The 26,177-nt window shown below is 39.3% G+C and overlaps 1 protein-coding gene across 26 annotated transcripts in view; it reads left to right on the top strand.

The window, feature by feature from the left end:
• DMD (dystrophin) overlaps positions 1–26,177 on the top strand; it is a 1,854,857-nt gene that overhangs the window by 1,216,759 nt on the left and 611,921 nt on the right. For all 26 annotated transcript variants that reach the window (XR_010919130.1, XR_010919131.1, XM_067545076.1 and 23 more), the window contains one exon: positions 16,570–16,745. Coding sequence is in view for 24 of the 26 variants with exons in the window: in XM_067545076.1 (XP_067401177.1) it covers positions 16,570–16,745 (176 nt within the window). In the remaining 2 variants the exon portion in view is untranslated. The remainder of the gene's footprint in view (positions 1–16,569; positions 16,746–26,177) is intronic.

The following is a 26,177-nucleotide window of genomic DNA, read 5'->3' as shown; positions in this document are numbered from 1 at the left end:
CCATAATTCTTCCTATTAGACATCTTTCTACTCATTTACAGCAATCTTAGTCACATGGAAAAAAAATTCCTTACTACAAGCAGGAAAAAGTACTACAATATAAATGTTTGGCTTACAGTCTAATACTCAAAGGCTTCCAATAATCAATCTCCATACTTTAGATTAATAGGATTTAACTGCTTGGAAAATTAATTTCTCGCTTATTTTTTCTAGGATCTTTGACAGAGATGTGAGCAGTTGTTAGTTAAAATCACCCTAAGGGAACAAAACCTTAGTTGGGGCAGTTCCCTCCACCCCTTTATTTTATTTTATTTTATTTTATTCAGTGGTCTCTGAACTACACTGCTGCATCATTGTGAAGGCTCTTGTGTCAACCTTGTGCTTTCATCCTGTACAAGGCAAAAAAGAGAATTATGTAAATGACTGAAGAGTATTAGAGTGGAGTCTAATTCAAGGCTGCAGATTTTAAAAGCTGTGCACGATACACTTATGTGGTTTTATGATCCAGAGCTGTACCATAAATTAAGGGAAGCAATAAGGTTTTTTGTTTTTTTTCCAAAAGAATGTTGTGCCAGTAAGGGCATCTGACAGAAATTAGAAGCTTGTTTGCATGATTTCATCATATTGTTACAGGGCTATTCAATAACAATAAATTACCTTTGAGCGTACTGGCTGGCACTATAAAAAGAGAAAAGATCAGTTTGATAGATCGTAGAAAGGCTTCTCATTAAGTTTAACATTCAGACGTCGTATCATTCAATGACAACAGAAAATGAGATTCAAGGAACTATTCTGAAGTATGTGAATGGGTTACCTATGAAGTAACAGAGGCTACTTGAGAAATTGAGACATTTTCATATCCCAGAACAGAATGCTGACCACAACAGCCCCTATTTAAACTGCATGGTTTCGGAAATAATCCTAGAACCATCATTTTGTTGATTCTAAATCTACCCATCAGGGGCTAGATCCACAAATGGATTTAGGTGCCTAACAGCCACTATAGGTGCCTAAATCCACAATGTAGGCCATTGAAACTGCCACTCATTTTCTGCTTAAACCTGTAAGTGCCTAAAATCCCTAGGCACCTAAATTTCCACCAGTAAATTCCCTAAGAAAAATGTGCTGTTGAGCATGTGCAAAGCCACCTTAGTCCAGGTGCCTGAAGAAGAATGAGTGACTTTATAGCCCAGTAGTTAGGCACTTCCCTGGGACATGGGAGACTCTAGTTCAAGTTCCTGTTGTAATATATTTAATTTTATATATGTAATATATGTAATATATTTAATGAAATCTCCTTGATTTCAACAAGAGAAACCCACCCCAGAATATCCCCTTCCAAGTGTTTAAGGCACTCTCCTGAGGGGTGATAGATGCAGGTTCAAACGGTTCCACAACAAGCACAGCTGGGAATTGAACCAAGGTCTCCCACGTCCTGCATGAGTACCATAGCGATTGGGCTAAAGGTTTTAAGAAGGCCTCCACCTCCATTTTTTTTGTTTGAAAGGGCTAACTTTCACCTAACTCCAGGGGTGGGATTCATGGCTGTGAATCCTGAATGGAGTTTGACATCTAAATCCCTTTGAGGGGATTGGGGCCATAGGCGGAATGTGAGTCTTTCCTTTGGGCAGGCTATGGAAAGCTGGAAGCTCCCCAGAAATGGAGCCTGGACCATGCCCCCCCTCAAGGCCCCACTCCTGCTCAGCCTCTTTCCCTGAGGCCCCACCCCAATCTCTCTCTCCCCCCCTAAGACTCCACACTCACTCTATTGCCCAGCCCTGGCCTTAGGCTCCAGCACAGGGCTCCTCACTGTCCCCTCCCCAGGGCTCATTGCTGCCCCACTCAGTTCCTTCCTTTCCCCCTGAGCATACCTCGTGGGGCCCTGGGAGGGGAAGGGGAGAGGCTCATGCTGCAGCTGGGGGAGGCAGGGTGGTTCGGGGGTGCAGCTGCCTGGGGAGATCAGGTTAAGCCGGAGCTGACCCTCGGGAGGCAGGAGCTCCATGGTCACCGCCGCTTCTCCTTGTAGCCTGGGGGGTGGCACGGGTCCTTTGGATCCCACTGCCAAGGGGCGCAGGGCTCCAGTCAAGCCCGAGAAGCAGCACCTTGTTGGGTCAGCACTGAGGGGAGCGGGGCAGGGTCCCCGAACTGTGCTGGCAGCCACGCTGACAACACCCTGCCAGCGTCCTGCACCGGGCTCACTGCCTGGCTGAGCGCCGTGCTGTGGACAGTCCGGAGATGCAGCCTTGGCTAGGCAGAGCCAGTGCATCATGCCAGGTGCAGGCAGGGGGGAAGAGGCGGAGAGGATGAAGTCTTGGGGGCAGGGCCATGGTCCAGCCTTCTAGGGAGCTTCTGACTCTCCTGACTGGCACACCTCCAAAGGGAGGTGACCCTTGTTGCATCCAATATTTGCCCCCTGCATGGCCAGCCTTTTTTATTTGTATGTGCCTCCCATGGGTGTGGCTTAGGATGCATCAAGTTGGCTAACTTATGCAGCTCCCTGTTCAGTGTGCTAGCTTTTGTGGATCCCGTTCTTAGGTGCCTAACGCTCCCCATGCATTGATTAGGGAGGCTTGGTGCCTAACTTGGAGCTGTGGATTCCACTAGATGGCAGGATGCCTGAATGTTACACTTAGGGTTGCAATGGCCAGATTTAGCCCCAGCTATCTGATTTCATTTTTCCTTCTGCTATTTGAATTATTAGCAGGAATATGTTCTGAAACAATAGCTTATTCGTGTATATCTTCACACGCCTGGTCAGTTTGTCACACATGAGCATTTTAAAAGCATGAGTAAAAAGATGCCATAAGGCATATGAAAGTGCAACAATTAGTGTGAAATGGGATGGCAAATTGTTCAACTAATTGGGTATATCCCCCCTCTTTTACCCATACAAGGTCTAATCATAGTTTCACAGATAGAAATAACTCTAGGTGTTACTCCTTGGGGTGTGGTATGATAAGCTAATGTTTAGCAGAATTATCACAGCATAAACAGGATAGTGTCAGAAAGAAACAACTGATGTGTCAAATACACAATTTGCATTAATTAAAATATATCAACTTTTTTAATTAAGAGGTACTTCTTATGCAACATATAAAACTCCCTGCTGCAGGGCATCATTGCAGTAAATAACTGGTTGGGTTTTTTTATTTGTTCCTGGAGACACCATCCTGGTCTTCAAAAGCATAGTAAATTTCAATTAGATATATTTATGTGACTAAGAATACGATCTGCAGTTACATTCACATTAGTTAGTCTAAAACTACAATGACTATCCTGTTTCAAGGCATATATTGAGCACTGTCTGTGGGCAGGGAGAAATTCCTTCCTCTCCCTGAATAATGCAGTGTCATGCAAGTAAATGGATTATAGAAATTTTGTATTCTTATAATACATCTGGCAATGTTAGCTCTCAGAAATTACTGTTCTAGGTGACCCATTGTGGGTTCTTCCCTCCCATCCCCAATATGGCAGTCCGGTTTTTTTAACTCATCAAACAAAAGTCTAGACTGCTGTTTCACTGTAAATGGCATCTTTCCACAAAAATAAGGTTATTTAACCCCGATATTCTGGCCAGATCCCAGAACAGATAATTATATTGTTTTCCTCAATTTTCCTTTTTGCTCCAGTTGGATACAGTATCACAATTCTTTTCCTGAAGTATTTAGTTATGTAGATATATGATTTTTCTCATACCTCACACATAATTGTAGGGACCCAGTGGTGTAGATGATCAATGTTGATATTTAGACCTTTAACTATTTGGAGATTCATTTTGGATAAGTACCCCAATATCTAGGTGAAATAAGGTTGAAAACATCTTGAAATTTTTTTCTTGTTCCAAACTGAACAAGAAATATCACCACAGAGGCTCCTCTGGTGGCGTCACAGAGCAACTGCTCCAGGGACCAGAATACACAGAGGAGAACAAAAATGGATAATAATGGTGAGTTTTCAAAGCTTCACAAAACTTTGAAGCCAAAATCACCATTGATATGGGGCACAACATCATCGATCTCAACTAAGTTTTGTCCACTGGCCCCAGAAGTGAATTGGGCCTTTTCTTCTGTTCTAATGTAGTTTTGTGAAAAGGTATGAGTCATTTCTTATTTACAGATCTCTTGTAAATAAATAGAAATTAATTAAAGGTCTGTGCATAAAAGGAGCATCCTATTGATACTTTTCTGTTTTTTCATTAGCATATTAAATTAATGGAGCCCATTATCAACAAAGTGTAAAAATGTGTATTGTATGTGAAAGTCCTTCATTATATTGTTTTTAGCCCTTATTAGTATTCAAAGTGTATTGCAGTGTTGTTTCATTAACCACTTTCTTATGCTTGCAAGACAACAACAGCAAACATCGAAAACTAGTGTGGTGCATATTAGTTCTGTGATACTCACTTGGTGAAATATTTGCTAATACAGAAAAGTCTGGTCTTTTATCTTGTAAAAAAACAATAACTTGGAAAACATATAACTCTCTGTATGACTTTTGTTTTGGCTTTTGGGTTTTTTTGTCTCTTTGCTTTTCTGTATTTATTTATCTAGTTGTGCCCCCCCCCCCATTGTGTATGAGTGTGGGGGAGTAGCTGGAGAGAGAAGGTGGGTGAGATAATGTCTTGAATTGGATCAGCTTGTTTTGGTGAGAGACAGTCTTTCAAGCTACACAGAGCTCTTCCTCAGGAAATTGCTAGTAGTTATATGGAGCAGAGCCAGTGTCATTACCTCATTCCTTACTAGAGCTGAATTAAATTTTTCAGACCTAATGTTTCTCATACAAAAAATACAGATTTGGATTTACTGCAACATGTTGTGAATTTGTGTTGAATGCACCAACTTGTTTTAATTGGAGAAGAAAATTATGAAAAATTTAAACATTTTGTTTTGACATTTTCAATTCAAAGTAACTTTGTTTTGAATTTATTTCTATTTTATTTGTAGAAAGGTTACAAAAATGTGAATGGAATGAAACATTTAGTTTTGGATCAAACAAAACATTTAGTTTGACCCAAAATGATTTTCTTTATTTATTTTCTAGTTTCATAGCCAAACTGAAAAATCATTTATACAGCTCTGTTCCATCCCCATATCACTCTTTGCAATGGCATGAGGACTCACTGACAGATTCCCAGCATCCTGTTCTTCTTATGCAGGTGCGTTGTGCTGCTGCAGAAGGCATAAGGAAGTGTTTGCTTCAGAATGGGTGTAAAGATTTTAATCACAGCAATATGGCTCAGAACATTAGGAAACAATTTCTTTTCACTTTGTACATAAACAGTTTTTAAAAAATGGACTCCTGTAGAGATCTGAACAAACGTTGCGCCCAGCTTCAAGGATGACTTACTCTTTAGGTTATGGAATCAAGACAAAGAGATCAAAGTTTGCTCACCTCAGCTTAATTTAAAATGAAAATATTTCTTCCACTATCATAGCACTTGAGGAAAAACATCTCTGGAAGGCTTGTTATGTGACCTATTGGTTTATGTTGGGGTATGAAATCCAGAAGGTTGGACAAGTTCTTTCTCGCTCTCATTCAAATAAACACTGTCTCAGTTGTGCATGTTCTGCACAATATGGCAGCTCCTCCATCCCAAGCAGGGACTACAGTTTCCATTTCTGAGCTAGCTTTTCCCTCCACTTTTTGTAAAACAGGACTGTTGCATAATGTGGGGTCCCTTGGCTAATTCCCTCACTATAGAAGTAGCTGCGGAAATTATTTAATAGCTGGTAATTTGTGAGAGGAACTGCTAATTTAAAAAGGCTGTTATTAGAAGAGCTCAGCAACATTATTTAAAGGCCTTCTTAATTAGCATTTTGATCTACAATAATATTCAGTTTGTGAACAACAAGTGGTTATTACTGTCACTGACTTACCATCCATTTTAGGAAGATGTGCTGCAAAAATCATTTAGAGTTTCTATTAGTCCTAAAATGCTTTGGAATTCAAATAGTATTTCTCTGTACTGGTTCAGGTTTATGGGATTCCAAATGAACAAGCGTGGCACATGTATTAAGGGCTTTTTTCAAGCTATCAGGTTTCTCATGTTCATATGGAACAGGCCTATAGACAGCTACAATTGCTCCAGGTTCTTAATTGAAAATAAAATGGTGAAAGTGAGTCATTCTGCTATATGTGTGTTTTGTGTTCTCTAAAACATACCTTTCATTTGTGTGGCTTCTCAAATATAAGGCTCTCCTGCTCTATAATTCAAAGGTCATAGGATTAAAACTTGATTTTCAAGGTGAAATACAGAGTATATGTGCGAAAACTGCATATCCATTTTAAATCAGATATTATTCAGATCAAGTTGCACTGAAAGGACCAATCCTGTGGTACCAAAACATTACTTGCATTTTAGCAGGTTATCTCACTAGGGTTGGCATGTTGGTATTCACAACAACAAATTATTTACCTGAAAATAATTTCCTGAGGTTGTATGAGCCACAGTTTCACTAGTGTACAGCCTTATTACAGTGGAAAGAGGGAGAAAAGAATCTTTAGTATATTTTTAAAAAAATGCTTTTATCAGTTTCAGTTTGCAGATTCAGTTGTGATGGTGGCTGTCTTAAAGTCTTACAAATTCAAATTTTCACAAGTGTCAGAGAGAGAGAGAGAGAGAGCGCAAAGTATCCTGGGTCACTTCTGGTCAGGAAGGACTTTGAGCCCAAATGATTAGGGTAGCTGGCCAGGATTCACTAAAAAAGAATGTTCAGTTTGAAAGATTTAATCCCCTTAAATATTACCAAAATATGAGACCATGGTGTGTGATAACACAGAGGAGAAACTGGAGTGGTCGTTAGAACTTGATAACAGTAAATTATTAGGTGCTTTCTATTTAGAAATAGGAGCCTGTTTGGGGTTTGAGAGAGGAAGGGATAGAGTTGGGAACATGAGAGCAAAGGAACAGGAGTAAGCTGACTTTATATGAAGTGTAGGGTAAGGAAGAAAGGATACCTTAAAATGGGATAAAATTAAGATACTTGCATGGTTTGTGTCAAGATTTAACTGAAGGTGCAAACACTGTGATTAGTGGTAATGGGAAAAATCACAAACTTACTGTCTGAGTTTGAACCAAAATGACCCCTCTTACCAGAGATATCTAAATAACTCCCTGTTCAGAGGGAACTTTTTCCCTGAAAACATTTAGCCCATCTCAATGGCCCACCTCTAAAAAGTATGTAAATGATTGGTGGGATAGAATGTTGCACACACACACTTAATTTGCAAGGCTGTCATTGACTATTGTATAACCCACTATTATGAATCTGCATTACAGTTCCCCCTCTTTGCTGACCCATGGAGGATGTGAGGTTTTACAACCACTAGTTACAGCATGCTGGCTCTTTGGTTCAAGCTGTAGCAGCTCATACGTTTAGGTCTGCAGGTTCTCCAGTTCAATACGTGTTGGTCAAGAAAGTATCTGTCGTAATTGCATATAGGTGGAGTGGTTTGAAAAAAATAATTAGCCCATTTTATAGGGAACTGCTCATTTTAAATACAAAAGTGTTACTCTCTTTTTCCTTTTGACTATCTTCCTGGTAATATGAGCTTGGTTTAGATGAGGAAATGTAGCTAGTAAATCAGGGTTTCATACAATAAAACTGCCCTGAGCTAGAGAGCTTGTAATACTTGAAGTATTTTATCATTATGAATTCATTTTGGTATTTTCTTTAATAGCAGTATGATCATAATGAGTGTATTTAGTACTGATGGAGAGGAATATTTACTTGCAGAGAAGTTTAATTGTAATTTGATGTTGGACAAATGTATCATTAAAATAAACTGCTTTTGTGCAGTGTTTTCATATATCCAAATAAAAAATATCTTTATTTGAAGATGGAGAGCTTCATTCTGTCTACATTATTTTTTTAATGTACTGTAGTACATTAGTGAAATATGTAACAGCCTCCAGAGCCAGATAGCTTGCCTACAAATAATTTCACCAACAGCAGATAACGTCTTTTTTTATGTGGCTGTCCCACTCAGTCTTCAATTGCCAGGTATATTTTACTATCATTTGCTGCTCTCTTTCTGATTGCTAGAATTAAACAGGGCTTAGGGTAAGTATGAAGCAAGGAGCTGTTAAAACATAGGTTTTAAAATGCTTGGTATGTATACATAGGCTCGAATTCTGATCACCTTTCTCATGTTGAATATGACCTTATTCTGCAAGTAGCCCTAGAGATGTTAATGTTACAACTTGTGTGGTAAGGTACCATTTTAAAGAAAGTAAAGGTGACAGAATTTGGCTTACACTGAACATTTTAATAAGCATTCCTTTGGCTAACAGGAATTGCCAGCATTAGAGGGATAAGGCAATATCTCAGCCATATGTTTTTTTTTTTTTCTGGTAATAGATGAACATTTCTGGACTAGAAATTATTATTTCATCTAAGAATGCAATCTCTGAGCCACCTTAGAGTGAATAACAAAGTTTGAAGAAAATGTATATTATTAAAATTAAGTAACAGGATAGATGCAAGTATATATGGCTTCCACACTGTTCAAGTTCTTAACTGAGCTCATCACCATAGTACCTGAACTTCCCTAGTAACACCTGAAAGTTCACCAGGAAACATAAAATTCTGATCCAGAATTCAAGTGCAAGTATGTCAGTAAGAAAGGAATTGTTTTTGTCATTTTATCTTAAAATGTATTCATGTAATATTGATGATCTGACCATTTTCTTTCTAGCTTTTGGATCTTATATATTTTAATACAAAAGTTTTTCAGTTTGCATTAAAAACAAGACAATTTGGGAGACTAGAGTTTGTAGTAGGAAGGGGGTGGTAACTTCAGGAAGCTACAGGTTGATTGTCCACAGTGTAAAATGGAACCTGGGAGTAGGCAGTGCAGTGGACGTAAGGCTTGGGGCATTAGCCCTGTCAACATTTTTACTGGGCAAGATGCAGTAAGTATCTCTGATTCCTTTCCAATTTCCTTCTTGGGCTGCAGGTGAGAGATTGATGTACAAAAAAATATCATGACTGCGAGAGAGTGAGAGAGGTACAAGAGCAGCTATAGCCCCTTCTATTTCCCACTCTCTTCCAACTCTTTTGCTGACCAGCTTTCTTCTTCTCTCTCCTCTTTTTTCTTTTCCCTTCATCCCCCTGTTTAGTCTTTTTTACTTCTGTCAGTTTGGTTCTCCCTTTTTTTTATTCTCCCCAAACACCTTGCCTTCCTATCATCTTCACACTCGTTCTTTTTATTTCCTGGGTCCTGGCTTTTCCCTATTCTCCCCCCATTCTCTCTCCCCTTTCTTCCATTGATAAGTATTTTAAAGCCTTTGCTTCTTTTTAAGTATTCCTACTGTAGTTATAACTGTTGCTACTAGTCCACTGGTGATTCTGCTTTACAGAGGTGGCTGTTCCATAGACAGCACTTCTTTGACAGGAGGCGCTGCTTTCTGAAGTGTCAATTCAGCAAACCAGACTAATGAACTAGCATCAGCAAAGAAGAAACTGCAGTGAGGATATTTTAAAATCAGCAAAGTCTTTTGAAGGTAGAAGTGAATGGGAAAGAAGACAAGGCATTTGCAAGAATCACTACTGACCCACTTTGTCACAAAAGTAAGGACGTTGCTTGCAAACCAGGATGGCTGTGAGGAAATTGGGATAAGTTAGCACTATTCACCATGAAACTTAAGTCTTCAAAGGGACTCTTGTTTGACACCTCATCAAACTCTACCCTTTGAGATATAGTATTTGAAGATAATGACCATCCTCAGGCCAAGTTCTCAGAAATGAATGATGATACACAATTATTGCATCTATCTTCATAGTCTTAAAAACTGCATTAATTTTTGCTTCATGTTCTGATAAGTCCTTTCTGCCATACCATTTTCATCTTTCAGTAACTACACTATAACTTATGTTTAGGAAGCTCTTTACAATAGAAAAATGTATGATACATATGTTCCTATTTATTTCTTTCACAGAAGATCCACAAATCAGTAATGGAAATAAGGCTTCAAAGGGTTTATGTTAAGGAAGCTGTCACGCTGGTTGGATTGGGGGGGCATTTATTATGTTGTTTAACATCAATACGTCAGGATCATAGTAATTCATGTGAGATATGCAATGACAGGTACCAATAGAAAGGTTATAATGTGCTAAGTAAGATGATAATGTTTATGTTCATGTGTTATATGTGTAATGGAAGTATGGATATGGTTAATATATCTGTATTTCAAATTATGCTGTGTCTGGGTGACACCCCAGACAGGATGGCTGCCTGCTTAATGGCCCATTGAGAAATTCACAGGTACAATGGGCCAGGGCGAGAAGCCAGGGATATACCTGATGAGTCCTGTAAAATTCCACGAGCAGCATGGCCAAGGCCAAAGGACATAAAAGGCAGCTGCATGACATCCGTTTTGTCTTCTGTCCTCAGTCTTTAGTCTCCAGCCTACCTCTGGATCAACTCATCTACAACTGAACTGAACTGAAGCTGTGAAACAAAGGACTGAGACCCATCCAGGTACTGGATGTACACCAGAGGGATTATACAAGCCTGCAAAGTCCACAATTCTTCTAGAAACCTTATATATATGGACTTTCAAATCATTTGTATGTATCTGAGTGATTTAATCCTTTAACATTTCTCCTATAGTTTCTTTTTTTATATAATAAACCTTTAGTTTTATTTACTAAAGGATTGGCTGACAGCATGGGAGAATCTGCTCTCCTTTTACAGCCTGCCCTGACCTTGGCATTTTCAGGTGGCTATCCTAGGTACGGACGGGTCACAGTGGTATAGTCGTGGCAGGATCCACAGAACCAGAACATATGGGTTTTGGATCAGAACCTCATGCTATTCCAAATTTTAAAATTTGATAGTGAGAGTGTTAAAGATTAAAGTTAGTCAAGATAAGTGAGCAGCGATCATACAATACTATGAACACAAGAGAGCTTAAACAGTTATGTAAAGAGAGAAAAATAATTCTTAAAGGGGATATCCCAGATCAGAAAATGAGAGATTTGCTCATAGGCAATGACCAGAGAACAGAATCTCCACCTGACTTCGTCACAGAGGTAACTGCTATAGAAGATCTTCAACTGCAAGCCCAGAAAGATAGCCAGCATCTTCAGAATGAGAGAGAAATGGCAGAACTTCGCTTGTGGGAAAAGCAAAAGACATCTGAGATGGAAAAAGAGGCTGAGGAAAGGGTTCATCAAAAACAGATAGAGCTGAAGGCTGCTGAGGAAAGGGTTCATCAAAGACAGATGGAAGCAGCCAGAATCCAGCTCCAAATCATAGAAGGGAAAAAGGGTCTGATGCCGCATTCTGAAAATCCTTCGCTTCTCACCATCAAAGATCTGGAAAGGATCTGTCCCATTTACAGAGATAATGAGGATATTGAAGAGTTTTTGTCTACTTTTGAAAGACACTGTGATATTCATCAGGTGCCTGATGAGAGAAGAATGCCTGCTCTCCTCACCAAATTGACTGGAAGAGTCAGGAAGGTATTTAATGAAATGGAGTCAGAGGATGCATTAGATTATGTAAAGTTTAAAGAAGTTGTATTGCAAAGGTTTAAAATTACTCCCGAGTCTTATAGGCTGAAATTTAGAAATGTTAAGCTGTCTGATAATGTTACCTATGTTGAAACTGCTCATAAACTGCTTGGATATATGAAAAGTGGATTGAGGGGTCAAAGGCTTGTAATAGTTATGGCAGAGTTATTGATTTATTTGCTAAAGAACAGCTTCTGGAAATACCACCCCCCACATCAGGGCAGCTGTGCTTTATAAAAACCCTGATACTGTTTTGGAAGCTGCACGAATTGCTGATGCTTTCATGGAGAATAGGAACTATGAGAGGCATAAGCCTCAAGGGAAAAGCAACCTCTATTCATCACAGGTTAAAAGGGAGGATGGGTTCAGGAATAAGACTAGCCCCAACTTGGCTAGGAAATCTCTTATACAAAACCAGAATTTAAAACCTCTGACCAGGGGGAAAGTCTGCTACATGCTACCTGTGTGGACTGTTGGCCATATAAAGCCAAATTGTCCAAACCATGGGGACAGGAATAATCCAAGGCCAGCAAACCCCCAGCCCACAATCAATTCAAATGCTGTCACCTTAAGTACAGAGACTGGCCATATAATTGTTGACCCCGCCACCTTGCGTCAGGAAACAAACACGGCAGGTGTTAATGCTACCACTTTAGTAATTCCTGGTGGGGGGAGTGAGGGTTGCCTCACTACCAATGTGAGGGCAGATACAGGAAGGGGCAATGAGGAATTCATAAAGAGTGCCAGGGTCAATGGGATTGTGTGCACTGGATGGAGGGATTCTGCCTCAGAAATTACCTTAGTTAAAAAGGAATTAGTCCAGGAGGAGGATTATTTGCCAGATAGGAGTGTGAATTTGGTGGCACTTTCTGAATACAAGGGAAACGTGTCCTTAGCAAAAATCCACTTAGAGTGGGAAGATTTTAGAGATGACATGGTAGTGGAATTCAAGAGCTTCTCCCAGTGGATGTTTTAATAAGGAATGATATTCTAGTTATTAATAGTAGTATCAATGTCATAACCCAGTCCCAAAAAGAGTATGAATGTAAATCTTCTGTGCTACCTGTAATCAGCAGGGAAATTTGTGAAAGGTGGGTGCATGTCTCAAAGTCGTCTGTGTCTAGCCAGGTGCACTGTGACAAGGAAGAGAGTGTCTCTAGCCTTGGGATTGTGGAAAATAGCAGCTTGTCTATTCAGAGAAGAAGTTTATCTACTGCGGGAGAAACTGTCTCCAAGTGCTTGTCTGTTGGGAGTGGCACTTTGCCTGTTAAGGAAGCCTTCTCACTCCCCCAGTGTTTGTCTGTGAACAGCCATGAGAGCTGGGGCGAGAGAGAGGAAAGTTCAAAGTATTTGTCTGGTAAGAATAGCAGTTTATGTTGCTGTGTTATATGTGTAATGGAAGTATGGATATGGTTAATATATCTGTATTTCAAATTGTGCTGGGAGAATCTGCTCTCCTTTTACAGCCTGCCCTGACTTTGGCATTTTCAGGTGGCTATCCTAGACATGGACTGGTCACAGAAGCCTACGCCTATTTTAAAAAAGCCTGATGTTGGATTATTAGGTGAAATTCATCTCTAGTATAAACAAGCATAAATCCCATTGGCAACAGATGGGAGATGTAAAAGTTTTCATCAAGCTAGAATTTCTTCCTCAAATAAGGACTACAGCTTGGCATGAAAAATCCACACCCCCTAGAAGTGTAGATAAGCCAACCTGAGTTCCCATGTAGACAGCAGTAGATTGATGAAAGAATTCTTCCATTGACTTAACTTTCCATTGGCCTAAGTAGTGTCTACAGTGAAGCACTAAGTGGCACAGCTGTGCTGCTCTAGTGTTTTAAGTGTAGACAAGCCCTAAATTAGGAGTCTTTATTAATCAGGTCTAATGTTTTTCACTCACCTGACTTTTTTTTTTTTTCTCAAAGAATAAGTAGATGAAGAGCACTGAATGATTAGGAAGCTGCCCAGAAAGGAGAATTCTAAAATTTCCCCATGTTGTCATGCCAAGAATATTATCCAATATATCAGGTGGGCCAGGGTGCATGCACTCAGTAACCTACACTCTGAGCTGCAACAATTCACCTATCATGTCATGAAACTTTTCTTATTTCTGGGGTGTCCAAGATCAGTTAGTTTCTTTAAATGGCTCTGTATTCTCTATCTCCTTTGTATTCTTATCCACTCTGTTACTCCTTCCTTGTATTTCAAACAAGGGGACAAGAAATGTCTGGAAAAAATAATTTATAACTAGTGCCTGTTAGGTGGTAGAACAGACGGGCAGATTACTAAAGGAGGTGTTTCTTAGACACCGTGGACCTGATTTCTCAAAAAAATGAGTGCAGTTATGTGCCTGATGTTTATTACATACAATTGTAATAAAAGCACATGCAACTTTAATTATACATTCATTTGTGTGGACAGTGTTCACAGACATACCTAGTAATAAAGTAGATTTCTTGTAAAAGGTGTCTGATACAGAGAAGGGTGCTCTTGTTCTCTGCAAATAGTCTCATCTCAGACCTGACAAACTTACTGCATCAATGTCTTAAAGAATATTTATCCATAAAGAGTAACATGTAAGTTATCTAACAGAAAGCTTTGTGACTTGTGAAGATTTGCAAACATAATGAGTAGTAGATAAGAAATAATTCTTCCATCGACCTAGTGCTGTCTACACAGGGACTTAAGTAGGCTTAATATCGCCGCTCTGAGGTGGATTTTTCACACCTCAGACCATGATAATTAAACCGACCTAATTTTCTAAAGTAGACTCAGGTTGTCACTTCACTGTGCCTCATCCCTGTTCTGGAGGTTCCATCTTTAGCAGACACCCCACTACCACCACTGCCCACACAGGCTTGATTTGGCTCAGAGGAAAGAAAACTCTTAGCCCTGCTAAAGATTGCACACACACACCCGCCTCCTGGGTGCTTATCCTCCTTGTGCACTTGAGGAGGAGAGCTCTGTAGCCAATTGGTTTGGACAGAAAGGACGAGTATATCTGTTTTTCTTGTTGGTTCCCATACATCCAAGCAGGGAGGGTTTAGAAGCCCTTCCCCCAGCCTGAAGTGCCATTCTGTGGTAGGGAAAAAAGTCCCCTCCCTCCCATCCTATCTCTTGCTTTTGGATTAGAATAGCATTGGGTTCTACAACCTTGCTGAGGGCATCATGTTAGTTGTCTTTTAGGGACTGGGAAGAAACCCACACTGCCTGCTTGACTGGGGCAGAAAAAGTTTTTCTCACCTTTCTTTCAGCAGTCCAGGGATCTTGTGAGTAGGTTAGGTTGTAAAGTTCACATTGTCCCAACTGGGTAGGTACCAGTTCAGGTACTCGATCAACAGGAGTTCTGGTTCCCCAATAAACTGGAAATGATAGTAGAATTAGGGGAAGGCATCTTCTAAAGAAAGTGGGGTATGGCAGTGGGGCTCCTAATATCTGCTACAGTGAGGAGACAACCTCCTTTCCCAACTCCCTCAAAGGAGACATTCTTAATTATTGAAAACAAGAGTGGTGCAACAATGACGAGAGAGAGCAATTCAGGAGTGGGGAAAGAAGAAATATATGAAGCACTGGTCCAAAAGAGGGTTTGCTAAAATGTCAATTTTCTGCTACAAGAGACATGTTCAGTATTTTAAATTGGAATACAGTCGAACTCCTTTTTACAAACTAAGGAGTTCAGACAATAAAAAAGTTCATTAAATTGAACATCTCAACATTAATTTAGGTATTATGCTTTAATTGCCATAAGGTGCACTGCATCACTTCCCTCTTTTCCTTCAAACCACAGCAAAGCAATTTCCAGTACATTGAAGGCACTGGAATGTGAAGAGATGTTGACTTGTTCTTCATCAACATCACTGTCATTATGTGGATTGTTGGTTTTTTGTTTTTCTCCTGCCAGGAACAATGGTTTATATAACCAATATCATAAAATCAGGGTTCTTCTGTACATTCTTTTGTACCTGGACACTACTGTTTTGTAGAGGTTGGGTACCCCATTAAAAAAAAGGTAGAGTACAAAACAAGTTCATTCTTTCAGTTTGTGTTTATTTTAGCAGTAAAACGTTTAACATCTCCATTACACAATTACATCCTTATAAATTCTGAGTGTTATAGTAGGAAAAGTCAGTTTTGTTAAATAAAGATACAAAATGAATTTGATCTTACTGATAAAAATTACATTCTCTAAATATATATGGCTCTAATTGTCTCTCTTAAATGTGGTTCAATGGGTATCCGCTTTTTAAGTTTACTAGCTGAGTATTGTGGAAGCTTAAGTTACCTTTCAAGATTGTGGTGGCAAATGATGAATTAAGATAACAAGTAATATACTGGGATTCTAGTGATGAAAGATATATAGGAAATTAATCTGAGTAGTGAAGTATAGCAAACTGCCCATTAGCAGCGCTTGGTTGTATTTTCATTAGTGCTGCAGTTCACAGTATGTAGACAGATGTGAGATGAGAAAGGATTTTATCACGAGTGTATCTTTTCTAAGAAATGTAGGGGAGTTGATTATCAAGCTTCTCAGAACTAGGAGTGGATTTATTCCATGGAGGGATTTGGAAAAGTAGTTCAGATATATAGATGAGTAGGTTTCTTGTTTCTTTCAATGTTCCTTTGCGCTATGCTTATTGACAGATAATAGGAAACCAAAATACTTTGTTTGCTTTCACATTTTACAATATTTTGTATGCTATCAGACATGGTACATCTCTATGGGGACACAATTGAATTTGCTCAAGAGGATTTCCCACTAATTGATCTGTAGAACATTATAACATTCTCTAGTAGACTAGAACACTCAAAGAAAACAAAACAAGGCAGAGGCTGAGCTGAAAAGGTACTTGTTACAAAAATATAAAAGGTGCCTTTCTGTCTTATTGCCTTTTGGATGTATGCATTTGGGATTCAGAGTAGAGAAAAGCTTTCCCAAAAGAGCTCTTTCTAACAGACCTGTATTCGGTAAAGAATTTTTGATCTATGCTTGTATAAAAGGATATGACTCTTAATTTTTGACACTTTAAAAATATATATATATTTTGTAGGAGCTCCAGGATGGCATTGGACAACAGCAAATTGTTATCAAAACATTAAATATATCTGGTGAAGAGATTACTGAGCAGTCATCAACAGCAGATGCTAACGTACTAAGGGAAAAGCTGGGTAGCCTGAATTTTCGGTGGCAGGAAGTCTGCAGGCAGCTGGCAGAGAGAAGAAAGAGGTAGGTTAAAAAAGAACAAGGATATTCTGAAATCATTTCTGGTTATTTCAGATTTTATTGTAACAATAACATTGTAAGGAACCCATTGGACTGTTCCTTAAATGTTCATATTTAACCATGAGTAATTAAACATAGCATCCTTGTTTACTTGTCCAATTTTTTGTTTCTCCTTCACCCATTCTCGCATAAACAAACACCTTCATACTTTCCACAGCTTATGTTTACAAAACAAACACCAGAAATATGACATCACTTTTAGAAAAGCTGAACAACAGAATAATGTTTTTCATAGGTAATTTACACCTAAGCTCACATTTTAACAAGCATTTTAAAGTACCTTTTTACCTGATAGTATGTCATTAAAATAATATATTAAAAAACATTTCCATACCTGTGGTGCTAATGACATTTTTGGGAATGATTTTAAGAATCGTATTTATTTTTCGCCATGTATGATATGTGTTTAATTTTGGCATTTTGCTTAGCTTGGATAAAGAGAATGGATTAGTCAGTTTGATTGTCCTCTATAGGCAGTTTCCAATCAGTTTTTCATTCTCCTACACTAGCAGGATGCTGCAGTGTTTGAGTTACAAATCTTACAGGGAGAGGGTTATTCCTTTTATAGAAAAGGATTTCTTTTGAATTATCCTCCCTCCCCCTCTCCCCCCAGCTTTTTTATAAAATCTAACATTGATAGAAATGTTTGTGGGGTTTTTAAAAAAAAAAACTTAAATGTATGGCTGAAATTGACCTGCCAATGCTTTTTTTAAAATACAGCATTTTTGTTGCCAAATCTTCTTTCACACATGATTTTTCAGAAATGAGTATCTCTTGAATAACTACAGTGATGAGTGCAGTATATAGGAGGAAGACCAACAGTGTGCAACAGTTTGTTCACCTTTTAAATATCTCATTGTTACACCACCGACTGCCATTTTTCAGTTTAGAATTGTGGAGAGGGAGGAACTTTAAGAGATGTTCACATCCAAAAGGGAGTGATGTGGGATTCCTGAAAGGTTATTGTTGCCTTTAATTATCATTAAACTCTCACTTGGAATTTATTAAAAGACGAGAATGCCAAGAATGAACTGCTGCAGTTGGAAGCCACAAAGATGGCTTTAAATGGTTCTTTCTGCTGTGTTTCCAGGTGTTGATGCTAATGTTTCTTGTTACACCAGGGAGAGCTTGACCTTTATTTATCATTCTAAAAACTATTCTTTTGCACCACTGAAACCCAACTGTATTTCCAAGCCCTTGCCTCTTATGCAAGTGCTAACAATAAAGAAACAATAACATCATGTTAATAGCTCTGTATGCTGCTGGTATAGCACATAAAAAGAGGATTGGGGGTTGAGCTTTGACCAAGGATCTGAATTCTATCTCAGATCTGGTCTGTGGCAGTACAGCACTTGCATCTCCATCTTTTTTTTTTCATTTCAGAACTACAAATGTGTATCTGAATGCTACTTTGGCTTCAGGCTGTGTCAGTGGTGCATTGAATTTCCTTGCACATTCTCTTCAGTAAAGAATAGAATCAACAATCTGCTACCTGGGAATTACACAATCCTACTACATAAATGGGCTACATTGCATTAACCAGAAAAAGCAGTAGTAGAGTTGTTCCGGTTCTGATTTTTTTTTCTAGCTACCCCTTTGGGTAATTTTAAGTACAAATGATCACAGATAAATAATTCTAGTGAAATAAATAGAGAAAAGGCATTGATGGATAGTGAGAAAAGATCGCACTGTATCAAATTGGTGTGAATTCTTGTCCTTTGTTATGATGTCACTAATGACTTTCACAGTTGCAGGGCTAGTTGGATTTTTGTCCCCTTTCTGATCTCTCTGAGTGCATCCAGCTCAGGTCTTGGGCTTCCTGCCCTTACCTATTCCTAGGTGGAATCCAACTCTAAAACTGGGACCTGGGTCAATCTACCCTGTGTATACCAACAACTTATGACCCTGTGGGTCTGACTGAGTTTTGGGCACCTGCATTTCCTAACTTCAGGGACAAGTGACCAGCGATATACTGATCAACAGCCTTCTTAAAACAAAGTATCTCTGTTTAGCAGTTAGAACAAAACATTAGATGAAAAAGGATTTTAAAACAAAAAAAACAACAGTATTACATGTCTTAGCTGAAGTGCTATATATCTCTAGTTCTTCCGGGCACCCCTGCTGGTTCCTGTGTTTTGGATATGACTACACTGTATGTGGGAGGTGTAATTCCCAGCTTGGGTAGACGTACATGCTCTAGCTTTGCTCAAGCTAGTGCATTCAAAATAGCAATGTGGCTTAGACGACCAATGTGAGTACATATTTAGAATCTCCAAGGGTGTATTCAAGCAGCTAGCCTTACTGCTATTTTTAGCATGCTGGGTTGAGCATAGCTAGCATATGTACGTCTACCCAAGCTGGGCATTACACCTCCCAGCTGCAGTTAGAACATATCCTTGGAGTGTGGCTCAGTCTGCACCTTCAGGAAAGTCCTTTCAAACCGGGAAAGTGTTCTCTGTTCTTCAGGAGGTTTTCCCCATGTGCTGTTGGGTTTTGGTTCTTCCTGGTCAAACCTATTCTGTATGCTGCCTGGGGAAACGAGAGTCATCAGAGCTAATTGTCTGTCATTGTCCCTTAACTATCCTAAAGTGGAAGCTGTTAGCAGACCATCCTGAGCCATCTCCTCCTTCCTGCCGGATCCATTGCAGACTGTCCTCGCTTGAGAAGCACTTAAACCAAAATATGCATAAAAAAAAACACCATTACAATGGCAGATCAATGCACAACATTAACAAATATGAAAGAGCACTCACATATTTGTCACAATGACATAATAATGTGTGTTCTGCAATTTCACTTTAGTTCTCAAAATATAAAGAGCCCTTTAATTTAAAAAAAAATAACCTTGTTTAATTACTTAGAGATAGTATAAACTAAGGCCTGGTCTACACCTAAAAGTTAGGTCGACATAGCTATAGCACTCAGGGTTGTGAAAAATTCACACTCCTGACCATTGTAGTCAAGCCAACCAAACCCCTGGTGTAGACACAGATAGGTCCACAGAAGAATTCTTCCATCCATCTACCAACCACTGCTCAGGGAGATGTGACAGATATGGCAATTTCCTTTAATATCTTTGGGATATCTTACTGTATTTATTTTATGTATCATTGTGGGCCAGGGCTTATATGTAATTCTATGCAGGAGGGTAACAACTACCTCTGCATAAGCTAAGAACAGTGGAGGTGATTAGGAAAATTCACTCAAGTTGTAACACCTCCAGAGAGGTATTACTTGCTGGGGAGGCGGCATATAATGAGTCAAACTGGATTATTCTCTACCAAACTGATAGAGAACCAAGAGACAAAGAAAGGACTTTTCTATAAATAGCCTGAGTTTAAATTGACTCAGAGTCTTCGTTCTGATCCAGCAAATGGACAGGACGTTCTGTTCAAGGGGACAGACCCAAGCCTTAGTGAAGTGCTGAAAGAACTGACACCAACCAGCCTTTGAGGAAAAGGGGGAAGGAAGTGATCTCCGGTAAGATTATTAGCATGTTTCTACCTTAAGAATAAATGTACTTGCTTAGAAAGAGCTATGAGGTAACTTAAACAGTGGTAACTACCCTGTTCATAGCTTTCAAAGAGGAAGCGAAGCAGACACAGGCCTGCTTAGACAGTTTGACTTTCACAGTGTAGGCAGGTAACTGGTGCAGCCTGGAAATACCCCAGTTAGGAGGGAGCGATATGAGGGTGTCTGCCTAAGAGAGATAGTGGCTGGGGAGCTGGAAGCCTATGAGTGGGTGCCCTTGCTAGGCCATGAGGAGGGAATATGAGTGCAGTTGCCCTGAACTGTGAAAATCTACATCTATGGAAAAACCCTTTTTGTCACTATAGGAGCATCTAAACTATGCCACTACAGCGGGATAGCTGCAGCGCAGAAGCTGTGCCACTGTAGTGCCCATAGTGTAAACATGGCCTAAGAATGTCTGGGTGTATTAAAAGATTGCAATGTTTATTATTCAGTGTTGTGAAAATTTCATTTTCAAAAACCAAAAAAACACACCCAAAACTCCAACAGCAACAAAAAATATCATCCCTAACTCAATATGTATATTGTTTTTTGTAATGTTTGTCTTTCTCTGAAGTATTTACATTAACATAAAATGTAATTAATAGATATGTAATATTCTAATTATTGTCTGTAATTGAAAACTTAATAGTCAAACAGGTGATGAAAATATCAACATTCTTGTTATGCCAATTGGGAATCATAGAATCATAGAATCATAGAATATTAGAGTTGGAAGGGACCTCAGGAGGTCATCTAGTCCAACCCCCTGCTCAAAGCAGGATTAACCTCAGCTATATCATCCCAACCAGGGCTTTGTCAAGCCTCACCTTAAAAACCTCTAAGGATGGAGATTCCACCACCTCCCTAGGTAACCCATTCCAGTGCTTCACCACCCTCCTAGTAAAAAACTTTTTCCTAATGTCCAACTTAGACCTCCCGCCCTGCAACTTGAGACCGTTGCTCCTTGTTCGGTCATCTGCCACCACCGAGAACAGCCTAGCCCCATCCTCCCTGGAACCCCCTTTCAGGTAGTTAAAGGCTGCTATCAAATCCCCCCTCACTCTTCTCTTTTGCAGACTAAACAAGCCGAGTTCCCTCAGCCTCTCCTCATAAGTCCTGTGCTCCAGCCCCCTAATCATTTTGGTTGCCCTCCGCTGCACTCTCTCCAACTTGTCCACATCCTTTTTGTAGTGAGGGGCCCAAAACTGGACACAATGTTCTAAATGCGGCCTCACCAATGCCGAATAGAGGGGAATAATCACTTCCCGTGACCTGCTGGCAATGCCCCTCCTAATGCAGCCCAATATGCCATTAGCCTTCTTGACAACCAGGGCACACTGCTGACTCATATCCAGCTTTTTATCCACCGTTACCCCCAGGTCCTTTTCTGCAGAGCTGCTGCCCAGCTCGTCGGTCCCCAGTCTATAGCTGTGCATGGGATTCTTCCTTCCTAAGAGGAGGACTCTGCACTTGTCCTTGTTGAACCTCATTAGATTTCTTTTGGCCCAATCCTCCAGTTTGTTTAGGTCAATAATATTAGGGAATAATAAGAAAGTTTTAAATCACTCTCCAGAATTCTGTGAGGATATCGTGGTGCCATTGGAGAGAATGCTATAGGTAAAATGAACTGCCCTTTGACCATGAAGAGAGAGAGTGAGTGGAGATATTTATTTATTTATTTATTTATTTAAGATGGTTTATTAGCATCTAATAACCTTTGGAAAGTGGAAAGGCAACCTGATAATTTGGCTCTATGCACAGCTGGTTAGCACATCTTATTTTCCAGTCTTCATGTTCATGAAGTGTATCTTAACTTTGAAAGCTGAGGTTCGATAGCTGAAATAGGTGACTAGTGTTCACTGATGACCAAAAGACAGTATTTATACTGATTTTTTTCATACTCAGCATACCTAACCTTGAAGGAAGCGGTAAGAAAAATGCAATTGAATGGATTAAAATAATGAAAACAGATAAAGTTTCTGAATGGGTGCTTAAAAAAGATCAGTTGATATATTAACCTCTCTACGGTTGGATGGGGAAAAAAGTGATAAACTCTGCCTAGCCGATAGGGGACTCAGTTACATTCTTTTTGGTTAAAGAAACGCAAAGTTTTTTGTTTTGAAGAGTATGTCTGCCTTTTAAAGTTTGTGGCATGTGTATACTTGTACAGTGGCTCAGAGTGTACATGTGTTATATTTCATTTCAGAATCAGTCATAGCTGATTTGGAAAAGGAGGATTGATGATCTAGCATCATCAAGCATACTTGATGGAAAATGAAATTTCTAGCTGTTTCAAAAGTAATCAGTTTACATTTTTAATTGCTAGATTTTGACATTTAAAAAAACAACCCACCAATAACAAAAACACTTTGTTTTATTGAGCTGAAGAACATTTCTTATTTTAATTCTAAATGATTTGCACTTGTAACAAGTTTGAGCCTGCTTGGTATCTATTCTGAGCTCAAGCTTGTTTGAAATAATTATTAAAAGAATGGCAGAGCAAATAACTCAGTTTAGCAGGGTGCTTTTCAGTATATAAAGTATTTGGTTTTCCTGAGGTATACAAACAAAAGCTTTATGCTCTAACTTTAAAATTATATATGATTATTGTAAATTAACTGTTCTATTTTTCATATTTTTATACTCAACTTTCATTATAGCATTGCTTTTGCTACAATACATTAGCTACCTCTGATTAGTCTTTCTCCTGAGCTCTCAATATATTGAAACCTGTTATTAACTTCTCTTTGAACATCAAAAGGTGGCTCATAGATGATGTTGCAATACAGCTGATTTAATATATATATATATATTTATTTCCTTTACCTCCCAGAACAAAATGATGTATACATTTTTAATTTTATTTTCTTTGTTTATGAATGTTGTGTAAATATGTAGAGATAAATATGCGCAGATTTCTTAGAGTAATTTATTAGAAAGAAATCACACTGATTTAAATTTGAAATGCATGAACATATAGTAATGAAACTAAACTTGTCATTGTTTACTGTTCATGATTGGCTTCTCCAGTGTCTGTGTGATATTTTATGGTTTAATTATTTTCTTTAAAGGTTCTTAGTCAAATGAGAGAGATTATATTTGCAAATTGTTTAGAAAAAGAGAGGGAAACAATCAGTGATCTCTTAGTAAATATTTTCCATAAACTGTTATGTTACTGTCAAATTCTTAATTTCACCAAATGTTTAAAGGAAAAAAAAACAAAATAAAAAAACACAACAGAAAGGTACCCAGGAAGGCTCCTTTCTCTTGTCCCAGAAATTCCTGTAGCAGCAAATACCAGATACATGGAATCATAGAATTGTAGGACTGGAAGGGACCTTGAGAGGTCATCTAGTCCAGTTCCCTGCACTTATGGCAGGACTAAGTATTATCTAGATTATCCCTGACAGGTGTTTGTCTAGCCTGCTCTTAAAAATCTCCAGTGATGGAGATTCCACAATCTTCCAGGCAATTTATGCCAGTGATTAACTACCCCGAGTTTTTCCTGAGGTCCAACATAACCCTTGTTGCTGCAATTTAAGCTCATAGGATGAGAAACAATCTTCAGAGGTTAACAAGAACAGTTTTTCTCCCTCCTCCCAGTAACAACCTTTAATGTACTTGAAATTGTAATCATGTCGCCCCTCAGTTTTCTCTTCTCCAGACTGAACATGCCCAATTTTTGCAATCTTCCCTCACAGGTCAGGTTTTCTAGACCTTTAATAATTTCTGTTGCTCTTCTCTGGACTTTAGAATCATAGAATCATAGAGTTGGAAGGGACCTCAGAAGATCATCCAGTCCAACCCCCTGCTCAAAGCAGGACTAACCAGGACTAACCTCAGCTAAATAATCCCAGCCAGGGCTTTCTCAAGCCGCAGCTTAAAAACCTCCAAAGATGGAGATTCCACCACCTTCTTAGGTAACCCATTCCAGTGCTTCACCACCCTCCTAGCGAAAAACTTTTTCCTAATGTCCAACCTAGACCTCCCCTACTGCAACTTGAGACCGTTGCTCCTTGTTCTGTCATCTGCCACCGCTGAGAACAGCCTAGCTCCATCCTCCCTGGAACCCCCTTTCAGGTAGTTAAAGGCTGCTATCAAATCCCCCTCATTCTTCTCTTCTGCAGACTAAACAAGCCTAGTTCCCTCAGCCTCTCCTCATAAGTCTTGTGCTCCAGCCCCCTAATCATTTTTGCTGCCCTCTGCTGGACTCTCTCCAACTTGTCTACATCCTTTTTGTAGTGGAGGGCCTAAAACTGGACACAATACTCCAAATGCGGCCTCACCAATGCCGAATAGAGGGGAATAATCACTTCCCGTGACCTGCTGGCAATGCTCCTCCTAATGCAGCCCAATATGCTATTAGCCTTCTTGGCAACCAGGGCCCACTGCTGACTCATATCCAGCTTCTTATCCACTGTTACCCCCAGGTCCTTTTCTGCAGAACTGGTGCCTAGCTCATCGGTCCCCAGTCTGTAACTGTGCATGGGATTCTTCCGTCCTAAGTGCAGGACTCTATACTTGTCCTTGTTGTTTGACTTTCTCCAATTTGTCCATATCTTTCCTGAAATCTGGCTCCTAGAAAGGGACATGATATTCCAGTTAAGGCCTAATCTGTGTGGAGTAGAGCAGAAGAATTACTTCTCATGTCTTTCTTACAATATCGCAGAATTATTCTTGCTTATTTGTAACAGTGTGACACTGTTGACTCGTATTTAGCCTGTGATCCACTGTCACACCTCAGATTCCTTTCTGCAGTACTCTTTCCTAGGCAGTCATTTCCCATTTTGTATGTGTATAACTGATCCTTCCTAAGTGGAGTACTTGGCATTTTTACTTCTTGAATTTCATCCTATTTACTTCAGACCATTTCTCCAGTTTGTCCAGATCATTTTTAATTTTAATCCTACCTACCAAAGCACTTGAAACCTCTCCCAGGTTGGTATTGTTCACAAACTTTATAAGTGCATTCTCTAGGCCATTATCTAAATCATTGATGAAGATACTGAACAGACCTGGACCAGAACTGATACCTGCTGGCCCCTACTCGATATGCCCTTCCAGCTTAACTATGCACCAGTGACAACTACTCTCTGAGAACAGTTTTTCAACCAGCTATGTACCCACCTACTGCTGCACCTAATTTCCCCAGTTTCTTCATGAGAAGGTCATGTGAGACAGTATCAAAAGCTTTACTTAAAGTCAAGATATACCACATCTACCGCTTCCCCCCATCCACCAGGCTTGTTACCCTGTCAAAGAAAGCTCTTAGGTTGGTTTGACACGATTTGTTCTTAACAAATCCATGCTGACTGTTACTTATCACCTTATTATCTTCTAGGTGTTTGCAAATTGGTTGCTAAATTATTTGCTCCATTATCTTTCATAATAAACAATTGGTTTAGAAAATAAAGAGCCAACACCAGAATAGTATTGGGAGAGCAAAGGTAGTGATGAGTCACCAGTAAAATCCATAGCTATTCTCTTCTGGCTACAGACTTCCCCAAAAATATTCATGAACACTCTCAGTTGTGTGCAGGTAGAATCTTTAAGCACTTATTATGATTCACAATAAATTTACAGCTCACCATGATACTGGTACCAAATTAGTAGATGATGCAGAAAGTAGGAGATGTACTATATTTTTATTTTTAATGAAGCATTTGAAACTGTTTCTCAAAACAGTAACTAAATGCAAAGTGGTAGTTAGAAATGAATCTTAATGTGGGTAAAAAAAAAAAAAAAAAAGATGATGTCAGGGCAATGATAGCCAGCAGTGTATTGAGGGTATATAGAAGGGTACCACAAGAAATTGGATTTGGTCTAGTTTTAATATCTTTATTCATGAGATAGAAGAGGGAG

Source organism: Emydura macquarii, unplaced genomic scaffold (genome assembly GCF_026122565.2).
Source record: "Emydura macquarii macquarii isolate MOO-44397 ecotype Brisbane River unplaced genomic scaffold, CSIRO-AGI_Emac_v2 contig_1043, whole genome shotgun sequence".
Classification (NCBI taxonomy): Eukaryota; Metazoa; Chordata; order Testudines; family Chelidae; genus Emydura; species Emydura macquarii.
The sequence above is the reverse complement of the archived record's forward strand: the minus strand, read 5'-3'. Positions and strand labels throughout refer to the sequence as shown.